The following is a 20,176-nucleotide window of genomic DNA, read 5'->3' on the forward strand; positions in this document are numbered from 1 at the left end:
ATCACATATTTATTTAAACTAAAAAGTGGATAAGAACAGCAAAAAAATTTAAGAATATCCTAAACACAGTAGTACTGATGTTATTTTCAGCTAGCAACTTTTCTCCTTCTTCAGTTCAGTAGGTATCAGGAGACAGCTTCAAAAACATCATGCAATTTCTCTGCACAATTCTACTAATACCTAGATTTTGATTTCCTTCCCACTATAAATTCATCCTGTAATTCCACAATGCTAGTGCAGAAATGGCATTCAAAACTGGAACTCCAAAACTTGAAATACAGTTGTAGCAATTTCATTTAAGTAATGCTGAGGTGGCTTGTATTTGATGTTTGAAAACCTTGGCCAATGTACTTTAGGAAAGAAAAGTGACTTGCATTTGACATTGGAGTGGTCTGCACACAAACTACCACTGCAATCAGTATCACTCCCAAACAAAACTAACTGACAACAGAAAAGTGATTAACGACAGAAAAGAGTAAGAGGAGTGGCACACTGAGAATAAAAAGAGAAATACAATTTTTAAAAGGTACAAAAACATTCAGAGACAAAGAAAATTATCGAAGTACAACACTATGTACGGTTAATGTGAAAATCTATCCTGAAAGAACTGGGGCACTAAAAGGAAACAAACCAAAACAATCTGCTATCTCATTGTATGAAAAAAAAGCTGGAACAAAACATGCCTAAAGCATGATTTCTAGTTCACTAGCTACAACTCAGATCAAATCCTGATGCATATTGGCTATTCATCTGAAATACCACTACTGCAGCTGTTACATTATCCATCTTTTAGCAGTATTTTCCTTCTTCTTCTCCTATGCCCTTTCCTGCGTGCAACACTCCCAAAAAGGATGTGGCCACCACAGTTAAACTTTCAGGAAAGGAACATTAATGGCATTTAGATGATGTGTTTTCTTTTCCTTTCTTTTGCTTTACCAGTTGCAAACATCCTAATAAAACTAACAGTGGAACGGGTCTCATTTCAAAGGCTGATCATTTAACATAAACTCAAGTGCTCTTTACATTTTTAATCTTGCAAAACTTGCCCTTATAAACAGGCATTGTATTACAGCAGTATTAATGATAAAATGCCAAAGTGGCATTCAGAACTTTATAAACATGGGAACCTCACTGGCAAAGCCACAAATCAAACAACAAAGGACTGGGAATGTATAGGGCCTTTTTTTTGTTAAACAGTCATAGTAATACGTATGCAAGCATAGTAATTAGTATGTTGTTTTGAACTGCAATGGTACTGAATTTTTTAATCAAAATTTTACATCAACACCTATTTCATCTTGGGGACACTATTTCAGGATGGAAACATCACATCTGCTGCATATTACGTACTAACAGTGCTGAATTACAAAGGTTTTGATCTGTTTGGAGGACAAGATAGAGATGGTGGGCATCTGTTGTTCTGGGAAGAGTTACTACCACATACGCAAACTTATTGGGTAAAATACAGCAGTTTATGTATTACGTGAAGTACTCTCCACCTGGTAACAGGAACAGTTTACCCACAAACACATTTTAAAAGTTAGATCCAAATTAAACTGAATACAAAAACCTTTCACATCAGGTCCTAAGTGAACAAACAGTTTCTCAGAAATAACACAGCTGAAATCTTCAAAATTCAATAAAATTGCTTAAAGAAAATACTCCATTATAACGCTTTGTGGAAAAACCCAAGCAAAAGGCTCTTTTTAGGAGGCAGACACAATTCTTCAACAAAACTAGCAGACTCCAAAATATTCCAGAAAAGCAATTTGCAGCTTAGCACCACCCCACCTTAAAGCACTCCTAGCTACAGCCCTTTCATGAAAAGCCACAATATCAAAGGAAACAAAACACAACCCAGCAACAAAACAAAACCAACCGCAATATACCTTTTGGACAAAAAAACCCCCATTTCTGGAGCGAAGCAGCCACGTGGGAACAGTAAAAGGAGGAAAGGCCAGTATAGACTCTGATTAAGGGCAATAAATGGACGTATCAAACGAGCTCATTCTGCCAACTTAATGATTCAGCTTAAACAACTGGGAGTTTTCCTCCTGACTTCTGTCAGAGCAAAGTACATCTGTTGAGTCCATTTGAAAATTCTGCCTCTTGTAAGGTAATCTTTTGCTCTGTGCACAAGAACTACCATGGAATTCAATAGAGACTGATACATTAAAGAAAAGATGATACTAGTTTTGTGGAAAAATCAATCATGGCCTCCAAAAAAAGCTAGACACAAACAACTTAATATTTTCCTTTGAACAGAATATATTATTTTTTTATATAAGAAGGTAAAGATAAGTACCACAATTTAAGTACTTCCACTTATTTAGCAAAATGCCCTCACTTCATTTTAAAGATAATTTCATTAAGTCCAAAAGAAAATGGTGAAAAAAATCCAAAGCAGACCACAAAATGGTGTGTTTTCAACTTCTGTATAGATCGAACAAATTAATTAAGAAACAGAATCCGACCCTTCATTAAACCTGTTCAAAGTTGATTGTATTTCACAATCGGGTTTCCAGTTTTGCTTTTATAAATTACGGATCATTAACTTTGAAACATGCCAGTGTGCAAGATTCATCACATGCATTCAGATATTCATTCATGTCTCTGACCATATGGTGCAAGGCTAGCAACAGTTCTCAATAACCACAAGATGTAGGCAGGTTCTACCGTGCTTACTATTACAGCAAATACTTGTTACTAGCTTAAACTCTTTAACGGGAATTATTTTCACTCCATCAAGTAACCCTCCATAACTCCAACAGGAATTTGGAGCTCCAATTACTTACCTGTGAACATAATGCAACTGATGAACTGAATCAATAGCTATCACCATTTCAGCCAAATAAAAACGAGCCATATCTTCAGGTAGTCTGTCCTCAAACTTGCTGAGCAATGTAAGCAGGTCTCCTCCAACATAGTAATCCATAACAAGGTACTATGGAGTGGGAATGATAAGAAAACGGGAGGGGGGACACAAACAAACAAACCCAATTTATTGAGTGAATCAGAGACTAAAAACTAATTTAAGCATAAAAATCAATTTATTGCAAAAATTACTATGGGCATTAAAAAAAAGCTAACCAAGATGCTTAGATGTTCTGAAAAACAGTAGCTGGTTCAGCCTCATTTTAATATTTAACCTAGTTGAATATGTTTCCTATTTATACCTCTCCAAATACAGTAAGCCTCATGACAAAACAGTATCAGCTTCATCCACTGTCCCATCACCAAACATAAAATATTTAGATACTCTGGATTCCCCTATAAAAACAATAGCCTTTGATAGAATGCAAAAGGAATAAAGGATTAAAGCACAGATCTAAAAAAAAAGAATCCAATTGTGTTAACTTGGGATCTCATTTAAGGACCCTACTTTTCCAGGCTTCCCTTTCCCTTTTTTCCTACCATCTTCTTTTGCCTTTAAACAAACAATTTTGGAGAGTAAAGTTTTTAGACTACTCCGATTAAGGCAAAGATTAAGATACTTCCAGCAGCTCACAGTACAATTCCAGATATTGTTGACATTGCACACAATACAGGATCTGCCATCATACAGTGGAAGGTGTCATCTTCTCCGATTGAACCGATAGGGAAACAAACACTTGATTTCTGATTTATTAATGAAACATAAAACCTGCCTGCCATTGAATCAGGTGCAAAGACTTTAAAGAGATCAGAACCTTTCTCCATTTTACTGTATTATGACAGAACAAAATGCCACTTCCTTTAGAGACATGGTCAAAATGACTGGGAAATGTAAACTTAGGAAAAGTGGGAAATTCACAATTAATATCTTTTTATCTTAGTTTAGTTTGTTTTAATTGTGGAACAGCAACTGGAAGGGCAAATGAGAAAAAGAATAAAAATCAAAATAGTTATAACTAACTAATTATAAGCAATCTAATTTAACACCCACTGCTATGACATTACTTTCAAACATCATTGCAGACAGACCAATTAGAATAGTTTCCCACTAAAGTATATAGTATGTGAAAGCTTTTGCCTAGAGTTCCAACCTCTGCTTCCAGGAAGACGCACATTTGAAGCGGTGACTCTTAACAATAGTGTATAATGAATCACAAATAAGAAAAAATATTAAAGATGCAATAATGTATATCTGAATTTGATTCTTTAAAGTTTTGGTAAAGCAACTGAAAGGGACATTTTATAATTAGTTCTCCCATTTATTCAAGTCTTTCCCACCTCCAGAATAAAAAATTAAAATATGTGGAAAAAATTCAGCAAAATTATACCAGCTATAAGGAAGAGGTGGGACAGGCAGAAATCTTATGCCTGTTTCTTTTCCCTCATACTATCCATAACAATAAAGGTGATGAACAAAGATTTTAACAATTTGATACAGAATAACCTGGGCATCCTCACTGATTCCAAGTGCATGAAGAAAGTACAGAATGCATTTCCGCAAAATTCTAAATGTGCTGACAATCAAAATTTCATCTGTTGCTTTGTGACATGAATAGTAAACTTCTTAAATTATGCTCACAAGCCTTGGACAAGATAAATATCTTCTATTCAGCGATGCTCCTATGCTCCCTCTGAAAAAAAGATCTACAGTATTAGCTTCTCATTTTCCAGTTTTAGAAAATACATTAAGCCTTTGGAACTTAATATAATTATTATTAACTGATACACTATATAGTGAGATCTGCAAGAGCTTAACTTACTGCTTTGAAAGTATACTGAAAAAACCTCTTAAGATTCTCATAACTGCTGTGGGATCTCTGCACTCATTTTTCAGCATTTTTAAAAGCAGTACAACTCAGTAACTGGATGTATAAAAATAAAGGAATTTTGGCTCTTACAAACACAGGACTCTGCACCTCCCATTTTGCAAGAGCAACACAGTAGCCTAATCACAAGGAAACCTCCAACTCCTCAAATATGCCAACATTTAAACTGTAACTCACAGTATTAAGTTGTGCACTTGAAGTTAAACACATGCACAGGAATCAAAGCTAAGTTTAACAGCTAAATTTCTAATAAAACAATTCAGTCAATGCATAGCATCCCATTCAATGTCAAAGATCCATGCTTAAAAAAACCATTTTTTTTTTTTAAAAAAAAGCTTTAAAAATACTTTCTAAATGCACACAATCATCCAGATCTATTCAAGTCTCAAATACTTCTCAAAATACTACTGTACAACAGCACCATCCTTCCAAGAGAAAGAAAAAGCACAGATTTAAGGACATTAAATTCTAGTAACTAGTGGAAGTTAACATGGGCATTTAATCCTAAATCAGACTTGTTTAGGCTGGAAGAGACCTCTTGAGATCATCTACTCCAACCTCAACTGCTCAAGTAGGGTCAGATAGAGCAGGCTGATGAGGACTTTGTCCAGTTGGGTTTTGAGTCTCTGTAAGGATGGAGACTCCACAACTCCTCTAGGTAACATGTTCCAGTGTTTGACCACCCTCACAATAAAAAAGTGTTTTCTTGTGTTCAGACGAAATTCCATGTGTTTCAGTTTGTGTCCATTGTCTCCTGTCCTGTCACTGGGCACTTAGAGGAACCTGTCTCCCTTGTTTTCATTCCCTCCCATCAGGTATTTATACACATTGACAATTACGCCCCAACCCTTCATTTATCTGGGCTGAAGAATCCCAGCTCTCTCAGCCTCTCCTTACATGAAAGATGCTCCAGTACCTTAATCATCTTTCTGGCCTTGCACTGGGCTTGCTCCAGCAGCTCAATCTCTCTTTTGCACTGAGGAGCCCAGAACTGGACACAATACCTCAGATGCAGCTGCACCAGGGCTGAGCAGAGAGGAAGAACCTCCACTAACCTGCTGGCAACACTTTTCCTTGCAGCCCAGAATACTCTTGGCCTTTTTTGCTGTGAGGATGCATTGCTGGCTTATGGTCAGCTTGTTATCCACCAGGACCTCAAGCAAAGCTGCTTTGCAGCCAGTTGGCGCCCAGCATGTATGGGGTTTATTTTATTCCATCCCAGATGCAGGACATCGCACTTCCCTTTGTTGAACTTTGCGAGATTTCTCTCTGACCAGTTCTCCAGTCTGTCGAGGTCCTGCTGAATGACGGCACAGCTGTCTGGCGTATCAGCCACTTCTCCCTGGTTTTTATCATCTGCAAACTTGCCAAGGGTGCACTCCATCCCATTGTCCAGGTCATTAATGAAGATGTTGGCCCCAGTATTGAGCCCTGGGGTACACTACCATTGACTGGCTTCCAACTGGACTTTGTGTCACTGATCATGATGCTGTGGGCCCAGTAGTTAAGCAACAGTGAAGTGGATTGAAAACTGGCCACTCTAATGCATACTTTGTCAGCTTGTCTATGATGATGTTATGGCAGACAGTGTCAAAGGCATTACTAAAGTCAAGGTAAACAACATCCACTGCTCAGCCACGTCTACTGCTCAATCTACACAGTTTGGTTGTGGGTTGTTTTTCTTTTTTGAAGGCCACTTCTGTTATATCTTATTTTAATAAAAAGCACATAGAGAACTAGTGATACATTCACACTAAAATGATGAAAAACAGTAGCAGTGATATTTTCCCCAGCAGGCTGCAGAACTAGCTCCTGTTAGCAGACTATCAAAGATAAAGAACAGAAGCTGCTCTGTGCTTAGTGAAAATAAGGAAACTGGCAAGATTAAAACAAATTCTAGCAGGCTGTTGTGGAATATATAATATTTTCTTTGAAATACTGTTAATAGTAAGATCAGAATTACATAAAACATGAGATTATTTTTACTGTCCACATTAAAAAAGCAGGAAGCTGGCTGGGAGGTATTTAAGCCAACAGTTAGATTCACAAATGCAGAGCCCTGTTTCCATGTAAATTCCACCAAAACCCATGGATCTCCAAGTATCTGAGCTGACAGAACAGAAAGCAATACAATGGCAAAAAGCATTGCAATTCTACAAGAATTCCATGTATAGCACTTCTTTTATTGGACACATTGGGGGAAAAAAAGATTATGACTGCATAGTAGATTTTTAAGAAAACATTAGAACTTACTAATGATACAAAATCCAAAGCACAGGGCAATAAAACCCAAATAAGCAAAATCTATCAATGTGTAGTTGTTTACTTTTTCAGGTATAAATATTACTAAAACTGTATCACAATCAAAACATATTTTAAGTGGGAAAGATTTCAGAGAAAATTGGCATTTTTTCCTCATATTAGCTTCTTTTTGCAAGTCTTTCAAAATACCTGAAAACTAAATAACATTAAATATTAAAGAGACACTTTAATCTACAATTACAGCTTCTAACTCTTATTTATGAACATTTAGTGGCATTCTTCCATGCTGCAAGAACATTTTATTGCTTTATGACATCTTAGTGGGTTTAAGCCCTCAAAAAAGCAAAGATCAATCAAAATGAACTGTTGTTTCAAAATGGGGCTACTCCCTATTGCTTATTACTGTTTTACAGTTAGAAACGTTAACCACAAAAATTAAAGTCAAATATAAAATTTATGTTAGTAAGTGCATTTTTATTTTTATGAATCCAATTAAACTGGAGTGACGAATTATAAGAAAGAATATGCAGACAGACCAAGGTTTATCAACAAATGCAAAGTGGTTTAGAAAACAAAGCTGCATTCCTGAGATATTTATAGCAAAATTTTAAAAGTTTCTGACCACTCTCCACGCTTCAGAATCTTATGCACAAAATCACATATCCTCACCTGATCTTTATGGTCCAGAACACAAAATTAACAAATAAACAAACTATATTTCTGTCTCAAACCACAACTAAGAATCTGTGTTTCCATCCATATATACATAAAAGCAACACTTACTAAATAGTTTTCATCCTGGAATGCATAATGTAATGTTGTGATCCACTGGTTATCTCCATTCACTAACACATCTCTCTCTTCTCGAAAACAGGCTGTCTGAAGGGGAGAAAAATAATTATAGGTTTTAAGTAAAATATATGAAGAAACACATTTTGCAAGTTGACTGTGTTTTAACACTATATTTTGGGGAAAAAATTCAAAACTGCCTCTCAGTTAAAAAGTCATTTACTACACTCTCCAAACATGCCAAAAAACTATGAAAAACTATGTATCAGAAAAGTCCATCATCTTTAAATTTCAACAGTTGTACTTCTCTATATTGTTAAGTGATGGAAAGGGAGAAACTGTTGCTTCCCATTGTCTAAAAATCCCAAGTCAAAATCTTACCTTTTTTGTAGATGCAGATATTAAAATCAAGTATCAATAATGACAGAATAGCAATATAAGGTTGAAGAAAACAATCAATAATGGCATTATATAATTATAACTACAATAGGAGTTAAAGAACTAGAATCTGAAGTCTTGTGGCATTGTTTTATCTCATCATGCTGTTAGCCTAGTTTTACACTTGAATTTTTACATAAGCAAGGTTCTTCTTTTCATTTGAAAGTTGCTGCCAATAACCTCCATGTAGCCATAATTTGATAATCATTAACCAGTTGTGGTTTTCTCCACACTTTTTGCTCAGGAAAAGTAGAACAGAACTGAATATTTCTCTTGCCAGATATAAGCTGTTGATAAGACATGAAGGAGGACCTCCCCTCAATATACTGGAAAGAAACACAGGAGGCAAAAGGTGCCTTCATAGCAACTGGAACAGAGGAGGAACAAGAACTGCCAAGAAATGCTAAGGAATACCTAAGAAAAGAAGGAGAACATAGGTTCATATGAAGCAATAGAAGATAAAAGAAGAAAATAACCAACTGGAAAGCAGCAAGGCAGTTAATTCAATGGAGGTCTTGCAACCTGCCCCGAGAAGTGAATAAAGTACTTCAGCAAAAGCATCTTTGCAGAATGACAGAGGAAAATGACCAAACAGATGAGAAGCCAAAAAGAAACTATAGCCAAGAAATACGATAAACGTTTTGAAGGGACTGAGTTCTGAACTGAGTATCACAAGAAAACAAAAGGTATCTAATAGCAAATCCAACATACAATTTTGTTCAGAAAACTGTCTAAAAGCTAGTGTAAAAGAAAGAATAATAATTGTATGGGCTCTATCTACAAGGCAGTTGAAGAGTTAGGGAAAAACACAGACCATAATCTCTTCCAGCACACTCTGATACTTCACAAAGATGCTTCTTCGATTTGAACCATGCTCTGCCTCTTCCATCTTAGGAGACAGCTGAATTTAAAGGAAAAATCAAGCCCTTCCTTTTTACTTCTCCAATTTCATTTCCAAAAACAATAGGCAAATACCAGAACTCTGACATGGTTATTGTTGGCTGTGAGATTTGGAGAGTGAAGAATGAAAAGCAAAATATCATTTTAGATTGAGCTATGCACAAGAATACATGCAGTAAAAACAAAGCAGAAAATAACTCCCTCCTCCACGCAAATAAACCATACCAAGTCTTGTTTTGGTGAATACAGCAAGTGAGAATAACGCAGACCAGGAAAAAGAAAGATGGTATACTTTAATCACAGCACAATGCACGAGATAAATCAGTGAAATTTGATAAAATAACAAAACATACTTTAAATAAATACCCTCCCCTCAAAGGTTATTAAATGAAAAATGGACTTGGGAGTGGGAGAAGGAGAAAGAATTATCTTCAGAATGAAGAAAAGCTGTTCTATGCTTCAACTTGATTTTTTTCCTTCCTTGTTTGTAAACTCTTGACATATTTCAGAGAGAGATACTATGAACTCTTGTTTTTACAAGGATAAATGACATGTAGTTTCTCCACTTGTTATGACACAATTCACAGGATTACTTACTACAGAGAGTTTATTTAATTCCACTTGTTTTTGCCATGATTTAACAAAACACCATGCATTCCTTGAGCACTCGAGACACCCACCTCCGGGCAGTACGCCTAGAGCTGACAGCAACAGCTATTACCACAGTAGATCACAGCTGAGACAGTAACAGCCAAAAGAGTCTAAGTGGTTCATGGGCTTTACATTATTTCATGGGGGGGGGGGAGGTAGTAGTGATTCTTGTAACATAGCTCAACTAACATTTTTTTAAATGAAGCCTTTTTTTAAATTTGTGCCTTTCACTATTTCAACATTACACTTCATCTTCTCTAGGCACAGTCTCCTTGAATTGTTGGCAGAGACCTCCAGAAATCATCTAATCCAACTCTCTGTCTCAGCAAAGACAGCTTAGTGCTTTGGTTATATCTATATTGTTATCATGGCCTTCAACCAGCAAAGAATTCCGGCTGCTCGGCTATGTGGTGCTCGCGTCCTTACAGCTCAGAGTTAGCACCTTCCGGGAGTGCTGACTGCTTCCGTGCTGCATAATATTTGTCCTGGTCTCTCCTGAGCCTCATCTGGCACCACCGTGACACACATGTAAGTGCAAGTGATTGTCAACACTCAGGGTAACAGGTCTGGGAGTGTAACAGCAAGCTGTCGCACTCTTTCAGGTGCTCCTTCTAAAGTCCCCAGTTCTACATAACATCTCTGAGTTTTCAACAGTGGCAAGTATTTGGAAAACTTATGCTCTTTATAATACAAAAGAGAACACTGACTTTGCAACCTGTGTAATTTCATTGTAACGAAGTTTTTGCATACAATTACTCTCAGAGTTTACAGACAGACATCAACCTTAATCTGGCATTCACAAGCCTCTGAGCACATACTCCCTTTCTGCTTTTACAAATGACTCCCACTTTCCACAGAATTGATACAGGGATACATGAACAACTTATTTTTGCCATTTATGTATATACCTACCTATATGCTTGTCTTGCATTTTTGGACTGCATGATTTTCCTGTGTATTTCAGTGTTAGTGCAGCACGTTGCTAACAGAGCCAAAATGGGTCATTTTCCCTAGCAGTAGTACCAAGTGAGATGTGTTCATCAATGTTTAAAAACAACAGGTTACAGTTGTTGAAGGTCATGCTTTGTAATGCATTTTCACTCCAGATGGTTCTCTTTCCACTGTATACCCATGGGTTACAAATACATGGAAAAACATAGCCGTAATTCTTTCTCGGCTAACGGTTCAGACTTTCAGAAATTCAGCTGAACCCATGGGAAGAGTATTTTTAATACCTTGCATGGAGAAAAATCTTTCAAACCTATTTATAACTGTATTTTAATGGAAAGGAATAGCTTTTAAACTGACTTTAAAAGGGTACATTTAAAAATAGAGTGGAACTTTATTTCTGGTCTTTTCTTTTTCACTGAAATAATAAAACATACAGTAATGACATCTGTCTTGGAGAGAAATACCTCTTTGTATTGAGACTAATGCCAGATCGCTCAGTATCTGAATAATTTCTGGATAAAGAGGAAACACATTGTGGACGTCTAACCACAATCTGCATGCCATTTATACTTTTTAATGTGATAACATTTTCATTAAATGAGACAGGATGTGCACACATCAGAAGTTGGCTTTAATTCATCTGCATAGTTTGGGGTTTTTTTTAAAAAAAGTGTGATGGTTTCCCATTGATCTCATTTCCTAACAAGTTATAATTATAACATAAATGCGGAAATCAGAATAAACTTGGAAGCAATTGAACAGCAAGGTAGTCTGAGAGTAGCAAAGTAGAAGTCTCAAATAAAAACTGAGGTTAGAGATAATTTGATCAGACAAGTTGGAAGAGACACCAAGATAGTGCTGGCACTGTCCAAACTAAAGAAAACTCAATGGCCAAAGCAAGTTTGTAAGTGTGAGACACTGAGTTATATTTTTATGAGTCTATTTTTCAGGCAGTTTATTTTTAGTATGCATAGATGAAGAATTTCAAAGCAATTTAAAGAGTTAGATACATGTTCTGTTTAAAATTAATACACAAGTCTTCAGGTGTAGACTGCGTTTTATAAGTTTCTTTCCAAAGAAATCCAGGGAAATGCATCAAGGATCCTATGAAGAGTGGAGTTGTATAATGAAAGTAGGAAGCCAAGGCAAACCAGGGCTGGTGGAAGAGCTGTTCCACCTTTTTCAGAACACAGAATGGACTCAAGCTTTAACAAGGAACTTTTTATCACAAATTTTTGCAGATGGACATTTTTATGAAACATGCATTCAAATCGATTTGAAACTTTCATCTTTCTGATTTTTCAGTCTACAAATTGGACCTTGACTAAGTTCTAACTACTGATAAACTAATAGGCTTGGTGAGTTATAGCTCAGTAATTACGCTTCACCATGGAAAATACTTGCTAAAGACTACATTCCTAACTGGAATAAATGCATTAAAAGATTGCTTGTATAGACAGTATAGTTGGTAATTATTGGGCAATTACAGAAAAGGTATAATGTCTAAAACATCCAGCCCCACGTAACTCAAGATTTCATGCCATTTTAACCCTTCTGATGAACTACTTTAAGCTTAGTTTAATATTAATATTCATATTGTCAGTAAGCAGTGAAGCACCTCCTCAGTCCTTCTATACACACAGAGTCTTGTGGAAAGAGAAGTAACAATTCAGCAGAGTGTGCACAATTATAGAAAACATTACAGTAATCTTACTTCAGCTCTCTTCAACATTTCCCACTTATTAAGTATCTTCATGGCAAAAACCTTATCTGCATTCTTCAGTTTTACTACTGCAACCTGGAAAAGATAAATGAAAGATAAATAAGTTAAAATATGAAAATGCATATTGTTTTCATTTTTATGAAACCTTGCAGTTTTGGAGGTTTTTTTCTTCAGTGTTCTGGACACTTACCTTTACTATCCACACAATACCATACCATTGTCATCAAGAAAGAGTAACATCAGAACAGTACAGGATATTTATTCTGCAAAACTTCCAACACTATTTTAAGCTTTCATTATGTATCACACTTTCATTATGTATCATTTTTTCTAGGTGACTGTAGATGAACAATGATATTTCTCACCATCAGACTTCTTGCTCTATCATACTATCATGAAGCTATCACTGGCTGTACACTTTATGTTCTTGGACTTCAGTCCTATACAATAATTTAAATTACAGAACTGCCAAGAAAAGACAACAGTGTAAAACAAAATAAACAATTTCTAAAACAAAATAAACAATATCTTTTAGGGTTTAGACACAAATTAGACTGTAGGTTTGCCATAAACAACTTCCACTCTCATTTCAAATAATGCACTAGACTTTCTTCAAAGATACAGTAAAGTATTACTTCACATTTTTCCACGTGAAGTTCAATGAGCTCTTTATCCTGTCTGTTGCCAGTAGCAGGGAAACAGTGAAATCCACATTTTCTAGACAAGTAAAACTTAGGAAACACAAGCCCCCCTCCCTCTCATTGCTTCTGAAACATTAGACACCATAGGCCTATGTAATAATATATTAACAAAGCCAACCAACACAGTCCTTTTCTGAGAATATTATAGTTTTATTTAGCTATAACAAAAGCTAACATGGAATATTTTTAGGAAAGAGGGAGGGAAGAAGTTGACATAAACATGTTTTCACAGTTCAGGCTTCCCTCGGTATGGAAAGCTAAGTGTCTTACACAAATGCCACAGACTCAGAGCTGCTGACCAGAACTAGACCAGACCACTACACTACCATCCCAGTTATAGGAAAGTTCAACAATCAATGCATTTTAACACCATTCTCCAACTATCCCATTCTGCCTCTTCCCGTTCAAATAAATCTTAAGACTTAACAAAATAAAAGTTTATTTCTGTGTGCATCTGGTTACAAACCAACATGCTGTCACACAGATTATTATCATCTTCATCCTGCAGGCCAGTGACAAAAAAATAGTAAGGTTGAATCCTACATTCCTTCCACCTCTTTCATAATCAGTAAACAAGCTATGTGTGAAGACAGTGATAACAGAAAAGAAAATACAGGATCAGACAGTTTGAAGAAAGTGTCAGGCAAACCTCTTTCAACCATCTTCAAATGTGTCATCAGCTGCAGCAGCTTCATGAATATGGCAAAAGCGCATGTTGAAGGACTGCAATACCCAGATGTCTAAACTAAAGCGTACCTAAAAGTGTTCCTCTTGCTTAGCTACAGATTCATAGATGAAGCAGCTGTCACTTCCCATATGTGCAGCAATGCATTATCAGCCCTGCTCTTGACACTGCTGCCTTCCGGGGTCACGGGGGCTGGGGGTGGGGGTGGGGAGATAAAAAAAGGAGAAGACAGAAAGGTACTACATCTACTTGTTTGAACTAGTTTATGAAGTGAAATTTTTAAAGGTTACTTCATGCATAAAAATTGAGGTTCAAGCCCAGACTTGGGATCCCTCGAGGTACTCTCTGATTTGAAACACAAAAATAGATTGTTACTTTAGATTATAATCTCATTTTAACTCATAAGGAATGTCTATTCTTCTTTGCGTGGTACCCCAAGACCGAGCATCACAATTTTCCTTAGGAGAGAAAGATGAATCCTCTGCAGTGATACATAACCCACAATGCAGCTTTGAATCTTGAGTCTCCTTCTACTTTCAAGCTAAAGCTAGCTTGAAACTCTGACAAGCCATATCTGTACCGATTTCTAATGAGAAACGGCAGGAGGAGAAAGCCTTAACATTGCAACTAGTCAGTGCTCAAACTGTATCATATCTTGGATGACAGGGACCCCCTCTGAATGTATGTGGTATGAAATGTCTGTGGTATGAAGCTACAATGTCATTCTGTCCTAAAGACCTTCAATGGTTTTGTGACTGTTGTAGGGGAAAAATTAAAAGGTTGGTCCTAGAGCTGACTAGACTGCTGCTGCCCAGCGTGAAAAGTAAGTTTTTCCCCACCATTAACCATTGTAGTATAGGCAGCCAGAGGCATAAGATAATACGTGTATTTCAAGTCCAACTTCAGGATTTCATTTCTTGCCTATAGCATGCTCAAGTGAAAGGCTGTGTTATTCTGCAAAAGACTTGGTTACTTAAAGACATACGCTAATTGCACAGCTGCCTAAATCTGTAGTCTCCTATAGAGCATTCACTTGGACACAACCACAAGAGCTACAGCACTGCCTTTGGTTAACAGCTGGAGTGCAGGGCTTCAATGACAAGATCACAGGCTTGGTACCTTCTGTGACTGGGTAATAGCATTGAAGAGTGACTAAAGAACAAAAATAGACTCATGTTTACCAGCTGTGTTTACAATCAGTCAGAAGCAGCCTTTTAGTCTGTGAAAGCCATTAATGTTATTCCATATCAATAACCACCACACCCACGCAAAAAAAGATCACAAACATCATCATTTTTCTGCAATCACAGCATCTTTTTTTTGGGGGGGTGTCTCACTGCTTTATGAAAGTAAATTCTAAAACGCTATTTCAGGACTGTGAAAGAACCTGACACTTAAGCAATGAGCAGTCTGACGCAGTTTCTAATTGTAACAAAAAATTCTGAAACATGATTACAGACACAGGCAATGTTTACACACACAGAAAGGTATATACTATGTATACAAAGGCCCAAATACACAAAGAGCCTTGTTCTGATCTTCTCCCTTCCCCTATGAAGCTGTAAAGACAGAAGAAAGGGTAATCATTCCTGTCTAGTTATCCTGAAGTGTGTTGCTACTGGAATTTTTTAAAATTGGACTTTTAAAGGTTGGGGTTTTTTTAAATTTATATTTTCCCGTGAGCAGCCCAACAAAAAATGATTGGTATGTGCTGATGTAAACATCTTGGTTTAGTCAGATCGGGGTTTTTTTCCCCATTCTTCCAACAGTTTTCCATATTTCCCACAAACAGCAGTACAGTCTGGCATGCTGTCAGACACCTTCTGCCCCAAACTTGGCTACTTGTCTTCAAGGTACATGTCTGCATATTTCCTTTGCTTAAAAAGCAATAGCCTTATAGAGGAGAAAAAAAAAAGCTAAAACAGAAGCTATTAAAATCAAAATTAAAAGAAAGAAAAAGAAAAAAGGGAATATATATATATATATATATATATATATATATATATATATGTTTTTGTCTTTTTTTTAAAAAGGACTGAGCGTTGGTTTTCTTGTTTGTCAAGAATAGGCAGCCCTCCAGAAACAGGAAGAGGGAATGTTACTGTTCATAACCGGATGCCAAAATTTAGGAGTAACTAACTAGTTCTCAGAACCACAAAATTCATCATCTTTGAAATATCAACAACATAATGACATAACATTTGCTTGCATAAGCAAGCACTGAACTTTCTTTTTGTTTTTTTTAAGCAATAATAGAATGAAGTGAAAAATGTGGCATTAGCTAGAACCTTCAATAAGCTGCACTTTTATACTGCTGAGAGACACCGCAAAGAGCTGTTGCCCAGTTGCTTCACCTTTCCTAGCAGCATTCTTCAACTCCCAAGTTTAAAGTCTTCTTGTTTAGAGTTGTATGAGTTTTTCAAACCATGCTGCCCGAAGCCAGCACAATGAAACACTTGATGCCCACATTATTAATTTTACCAGGATAATCCTCCTCCTCCAAGCAAAATATCTGTGTTTTCTAAAGACAGCACTCCCTCACGTAAAATTTTCAGTAAGTAAATGTATGCATGCAGAGGGAAGGGACATGTCATTAATTGGACAAAAATTAAGCATTCTCAGACTGGCAGCAAGCAGGGTGAGGGGAAAAAGAAAACTAGGAACAATGAACTCTTACAGTTATAAGGAATTACTAGTTTAAACTACTTTTTGTCTACATCAAACTTGTAAAAACAAAAAGGGAAATATTTCTTGACTATGCAAATTGAAGAAATTGAGTAGCGTAAAATCAAAATAAGAACAAGTCTGAGACTGTGCCAAAGAAAACTTGCACTAACTTTGTAGTCTACAGAATTTTGGAATTATGTTGATTCAGGAGACAAAAATTACTCCTCCCAGTAACCTAGAGCAACCTTGGTCTCATTTATAGCTTGCTGGAAAGAAAATACATTCTTCCAGATTTCTTAATCTGTCTCAGTAAACTACTGTAGTCTACTGGATCATACAAGTATTTTGCAATTTAATATTAATACAGTTTTTGGTGGCTTAAGTAGCAGTAAAATTTGGTGGTCCTTTTTTCAGCCTTGCTCAGATATTTACTAAGTATTTTAAAGGAAAATTAGTAATTTCATACAGAACTTGTTTTCTTAGACAAATGTCTGGGTAGGACTTGAAACTTCTTTAAGCTAGTAAGAGAATTTTAACATATATCCTTGCAAATATTTAGTAAGTCCTACTTTAAGAACACACAAAACCAAACATGTTTACTGAGAGAACTTCAGTTTTCCCCTTACTGAAGATTTTGACAATTAAGTAGAGTCATGCTACCTTTCTCAGATAAGGAATTAGAAAGAAACGCTGTTCCTAACAGAGGAGAACTAACCCATTACACAGACTGTGCCTAGAAGAGTATGGGGAAAGTTACGCTCTCACTGTTCATGGGATGATTCACCACAAAGAAGCTTCCTGAGAAAGAACTACAGTTTTTTTGTGGTTTAGCTGCTGTGGAGTTTGATGCTGATTTAGCAGACAAAAATGACTTCTCTTAAAAACACAAAATAAGACAGGTTTCACATATGATTCTTCTGACAAGGAAGCACCCCACATCAGTGATTTTTCTTGCATCTTACACAATCTGTACATGAACCCAGCTGCAACTACTATGGCAGCACTGAGAAAAGCTGATGTTTTAAGCAGAAACATTTACATCAAAATGGAGGATGCAACATTCTCTTTGTGGCAGAGGTTCAGACTAAAGATAAATTATCCATGAGTAACTTCAGCCTTCAGTCTCCTTTATAAAGAAGCATTACTCCAGATGGAGCAAAACCAACCAAAAGTGATAAAGTAGCCAAATAAATACTACTCTTTTATTGTTATTTTTACAGTTGCCTAATGATGATATTTGCATGTAGGCATCATCGGAGTATGTAGTGACATACAGTAGTGACTACAGTAAAAATTCCTGTTCCTTACATACTACCTATAGAAGTCTATTCTTCCATAACCAGACTAGTGAAGACTAATTTTCACACATGATGCAAACATGTAAGTGAACCTGAAACCAACTCTTCTCTGTCACATGCCATAGGGCCTCCAGAGATGCTCTCATACCAAAGAGAATTGGAGGGGGGGGGGGGGGGGGGGGGGGGGAATCCAGTTCCAAAAGCAATGAAGACATAGCTCAGAAAAATCTTTTTCTTATACTTTGGGTTTCAAGTTCACTGTATTTTCAGGCAGTATGGAGTACTTTCTGCAGAAGCTTTACATACTATCCCCATCTGTAGTATATTTGGCTATCAAAAATTCAAGGCACTGTTATACATTAGGTTGCTCTTTCTACATACATAGTGTCCTGCATGAAGAAAAAAGTACATGCACCTAATATAAAAAAAAGAAGGGGCAGAAAGCTAATGTTTATTTATTCAAGTTTCCTCAACCTATATAATCTGACATGCCTAGTATAAAACCCAGTGATCAACAGCCTTGTTTGATGACTTCAAATAAGAGATGGCTTAATCAGAAGCAGCAAAAAATTGTATAGTTCGATAGCAGTAGGTGACAACTGAAAAAGACACCAATGTTTGCTAAACTCTTTAAAAGAAATACAGGAAAAATATTCAAACATTCATTAAAAATAGGAAACAAAGTGAGAGGAATAGAGAGATTTCTCTCTGTTCTTAGAATGTCAATATCAGTATTTGGCTATTTAAGTTGCTGAAAACTACTTTCAGGCTATTTAGTTATTAGGATGATTAGAAATGGCTAGATCTTTCTACCATCATTAACTCACTGGCCTCCACCTGCTGACTGGAAAGAATTACAGTCAAGCAAATGATTTATCATCAGGCAGTTGAAACATGGACTTTTAATCCATGTGAACTTGCCTTCTCTCAAAATTTAATAGAGCTAAAAAGAGCTGTCAAAGAATGTATAAATCAAAATGTACTTGCATCAAACATTAGATGGGCCTACAACATCCATTATGCTTAAATAATGTAAAACCCGTACATCAGTATATTGCTATTAACTGTGTCTCATCAGTGCTGCAGATTTGCAAGAGCATATTCAAACTCTTCCTTCCACCTCCTTCACATACATACCTCCCCAAAGGCTCCTCGACCGATCACCTTCAGGATTTCAAAATCTTCTTTATGTAGTCGCATCTGTTTCACTTTAGATGTAAAAGGTTTGGCTGAAACAAAGGAAAATATCAATAATTTAAAACAAACAACCAAACCAAACCAAAACCAAACAACCAAGAAACAAAAAACAGCACACCAAAAACACAAAAACCAAACAAGGTGACAGTAACATAAAATATATGTAATCAGAGCCCTGAAAACAACAGGCCATTTTACTTATATACCTATATTACCTAATGTAATATAACAAAGTTTAAAGCTGGAAATAATGACCAGTAAGAACTAAGTCAAAACCGCTGTGAGAGACAGTTTATGAAGTAAGCCTGCTTTTGCTTTTTTTTTAATTTTAAGAAAAAAAAAAGGGGGGGGGGCAAGAAAAAAGAAAAGTCAAGCTGACTATATTTTTCTACAGTTTTTTGAGTTAGACATCCACTGCATCTGTGCTATATGTTGTTAACTCTAGTTGCAAAAAGCAAAGTATAATACAATGAGGAGTTCACTTTGGACAATATTAATTTCTCTGCCAAACAGCAAAACAACATTGTATTCAATGAAAAACTAAAGTGCTGATGGAATGATGACTGGAAGGCCAATACTGGCCTAGATGATGTATCATGCAATATTTTTGGAGACCACTTTTTCAAGATAGAGGAAACTTAACAGTTAATTCTTGGCTTCTGAAGCAAGAACAGTTGTACTCAACAGTATTAACATATTCAATGGAAAAACCCCACGTATATAAAGTTAAGTTTCATTTCCCTCTCCTTTTTTCCCCTCTTTTATACTATCTTTGAAAACAGTAAGCAAAATAAAGTATTGTCCTCCAGCCAGGTAACCCCAGTGTTCTTTGCAATGAAACAGTATTAGAACTGTTCCCTCTTTCAGCCCCATTCAGCACTACAACTAACCAGTCCATGTTCATTAATACACGCTCTCTGCGTGCACGCAAAACATCCAAGTTACTGATAACTCTACCTCAAAGAACACATAACACAAACTTGGGGGGAAAAAAAAGAAAAAATCCGCAACTTTAAATAATCAAGCAGGAAAAGGAGTTCTTTTAAAAATAATTATTTTAAAATCATGTTTAATACTTTACACAAATTAAATCTATTACTAAAACAGAAGCTTCAGTTCATAAAAGTTGCCCACAAAAGAAGGTTGTATAAGCC

At 36.3% G+C, this 20,176-nt stretch overlaps 1 protein-coding gene across 8 annotated transcripts in view; it reads right to left on the reverse strand.

Annotated features, from left to right (window-relative positions):
- Nucleotides 1-20,176, reverse strand: part of CDC42BPA (CDC42 binding protein kinase alpha) — a 192,976-nt gene that overhangs the window by 111,211 nt on the left and 61,589 nt on the right. For all 8 annotated transcript variants that reach the window (XR_012041682.1, XM_072857060.1, XM_072857062.1 and 5 more), the window contains 4 exons: nt 18,963-19,054; nt 12,466-12,549; nt 7,806-7,901; nt 2,796-2,944 (listed from right to left, as the gene is read on the reverse strand). Coding sequence is in view for 7 of the 8 variants with exons in the window: in XM_072857060.1 (XP_072713161.1) it covers nt 2,796-2,944; nt 7,806-7,901; nt 12,466-12,549; nt 18,963-19,054 (421 nt within the window). In the remaining variant the exon portion in view is untranslated. The remainder of the gene's footprint in view (nt 1-2,795; nt 2,945-7,805; nt 7,902-12,465; nt 12,550-18,962; nt 19,055-20,176) is intronic.

Source organism: Ciconia boyciana, chromosome 3 (genome assembly GCF_034638445.1).
Source record: "Ciconia boyciana chromosome 3, ASM3463844v1, whole genome shotgun sequence".
Lineage (NCBI taxonomy): Eukaryota > Metazoa > Chordata > Aves > Ciconiiformes > Ciconiidae > Ciconia > Ciconia boyciana.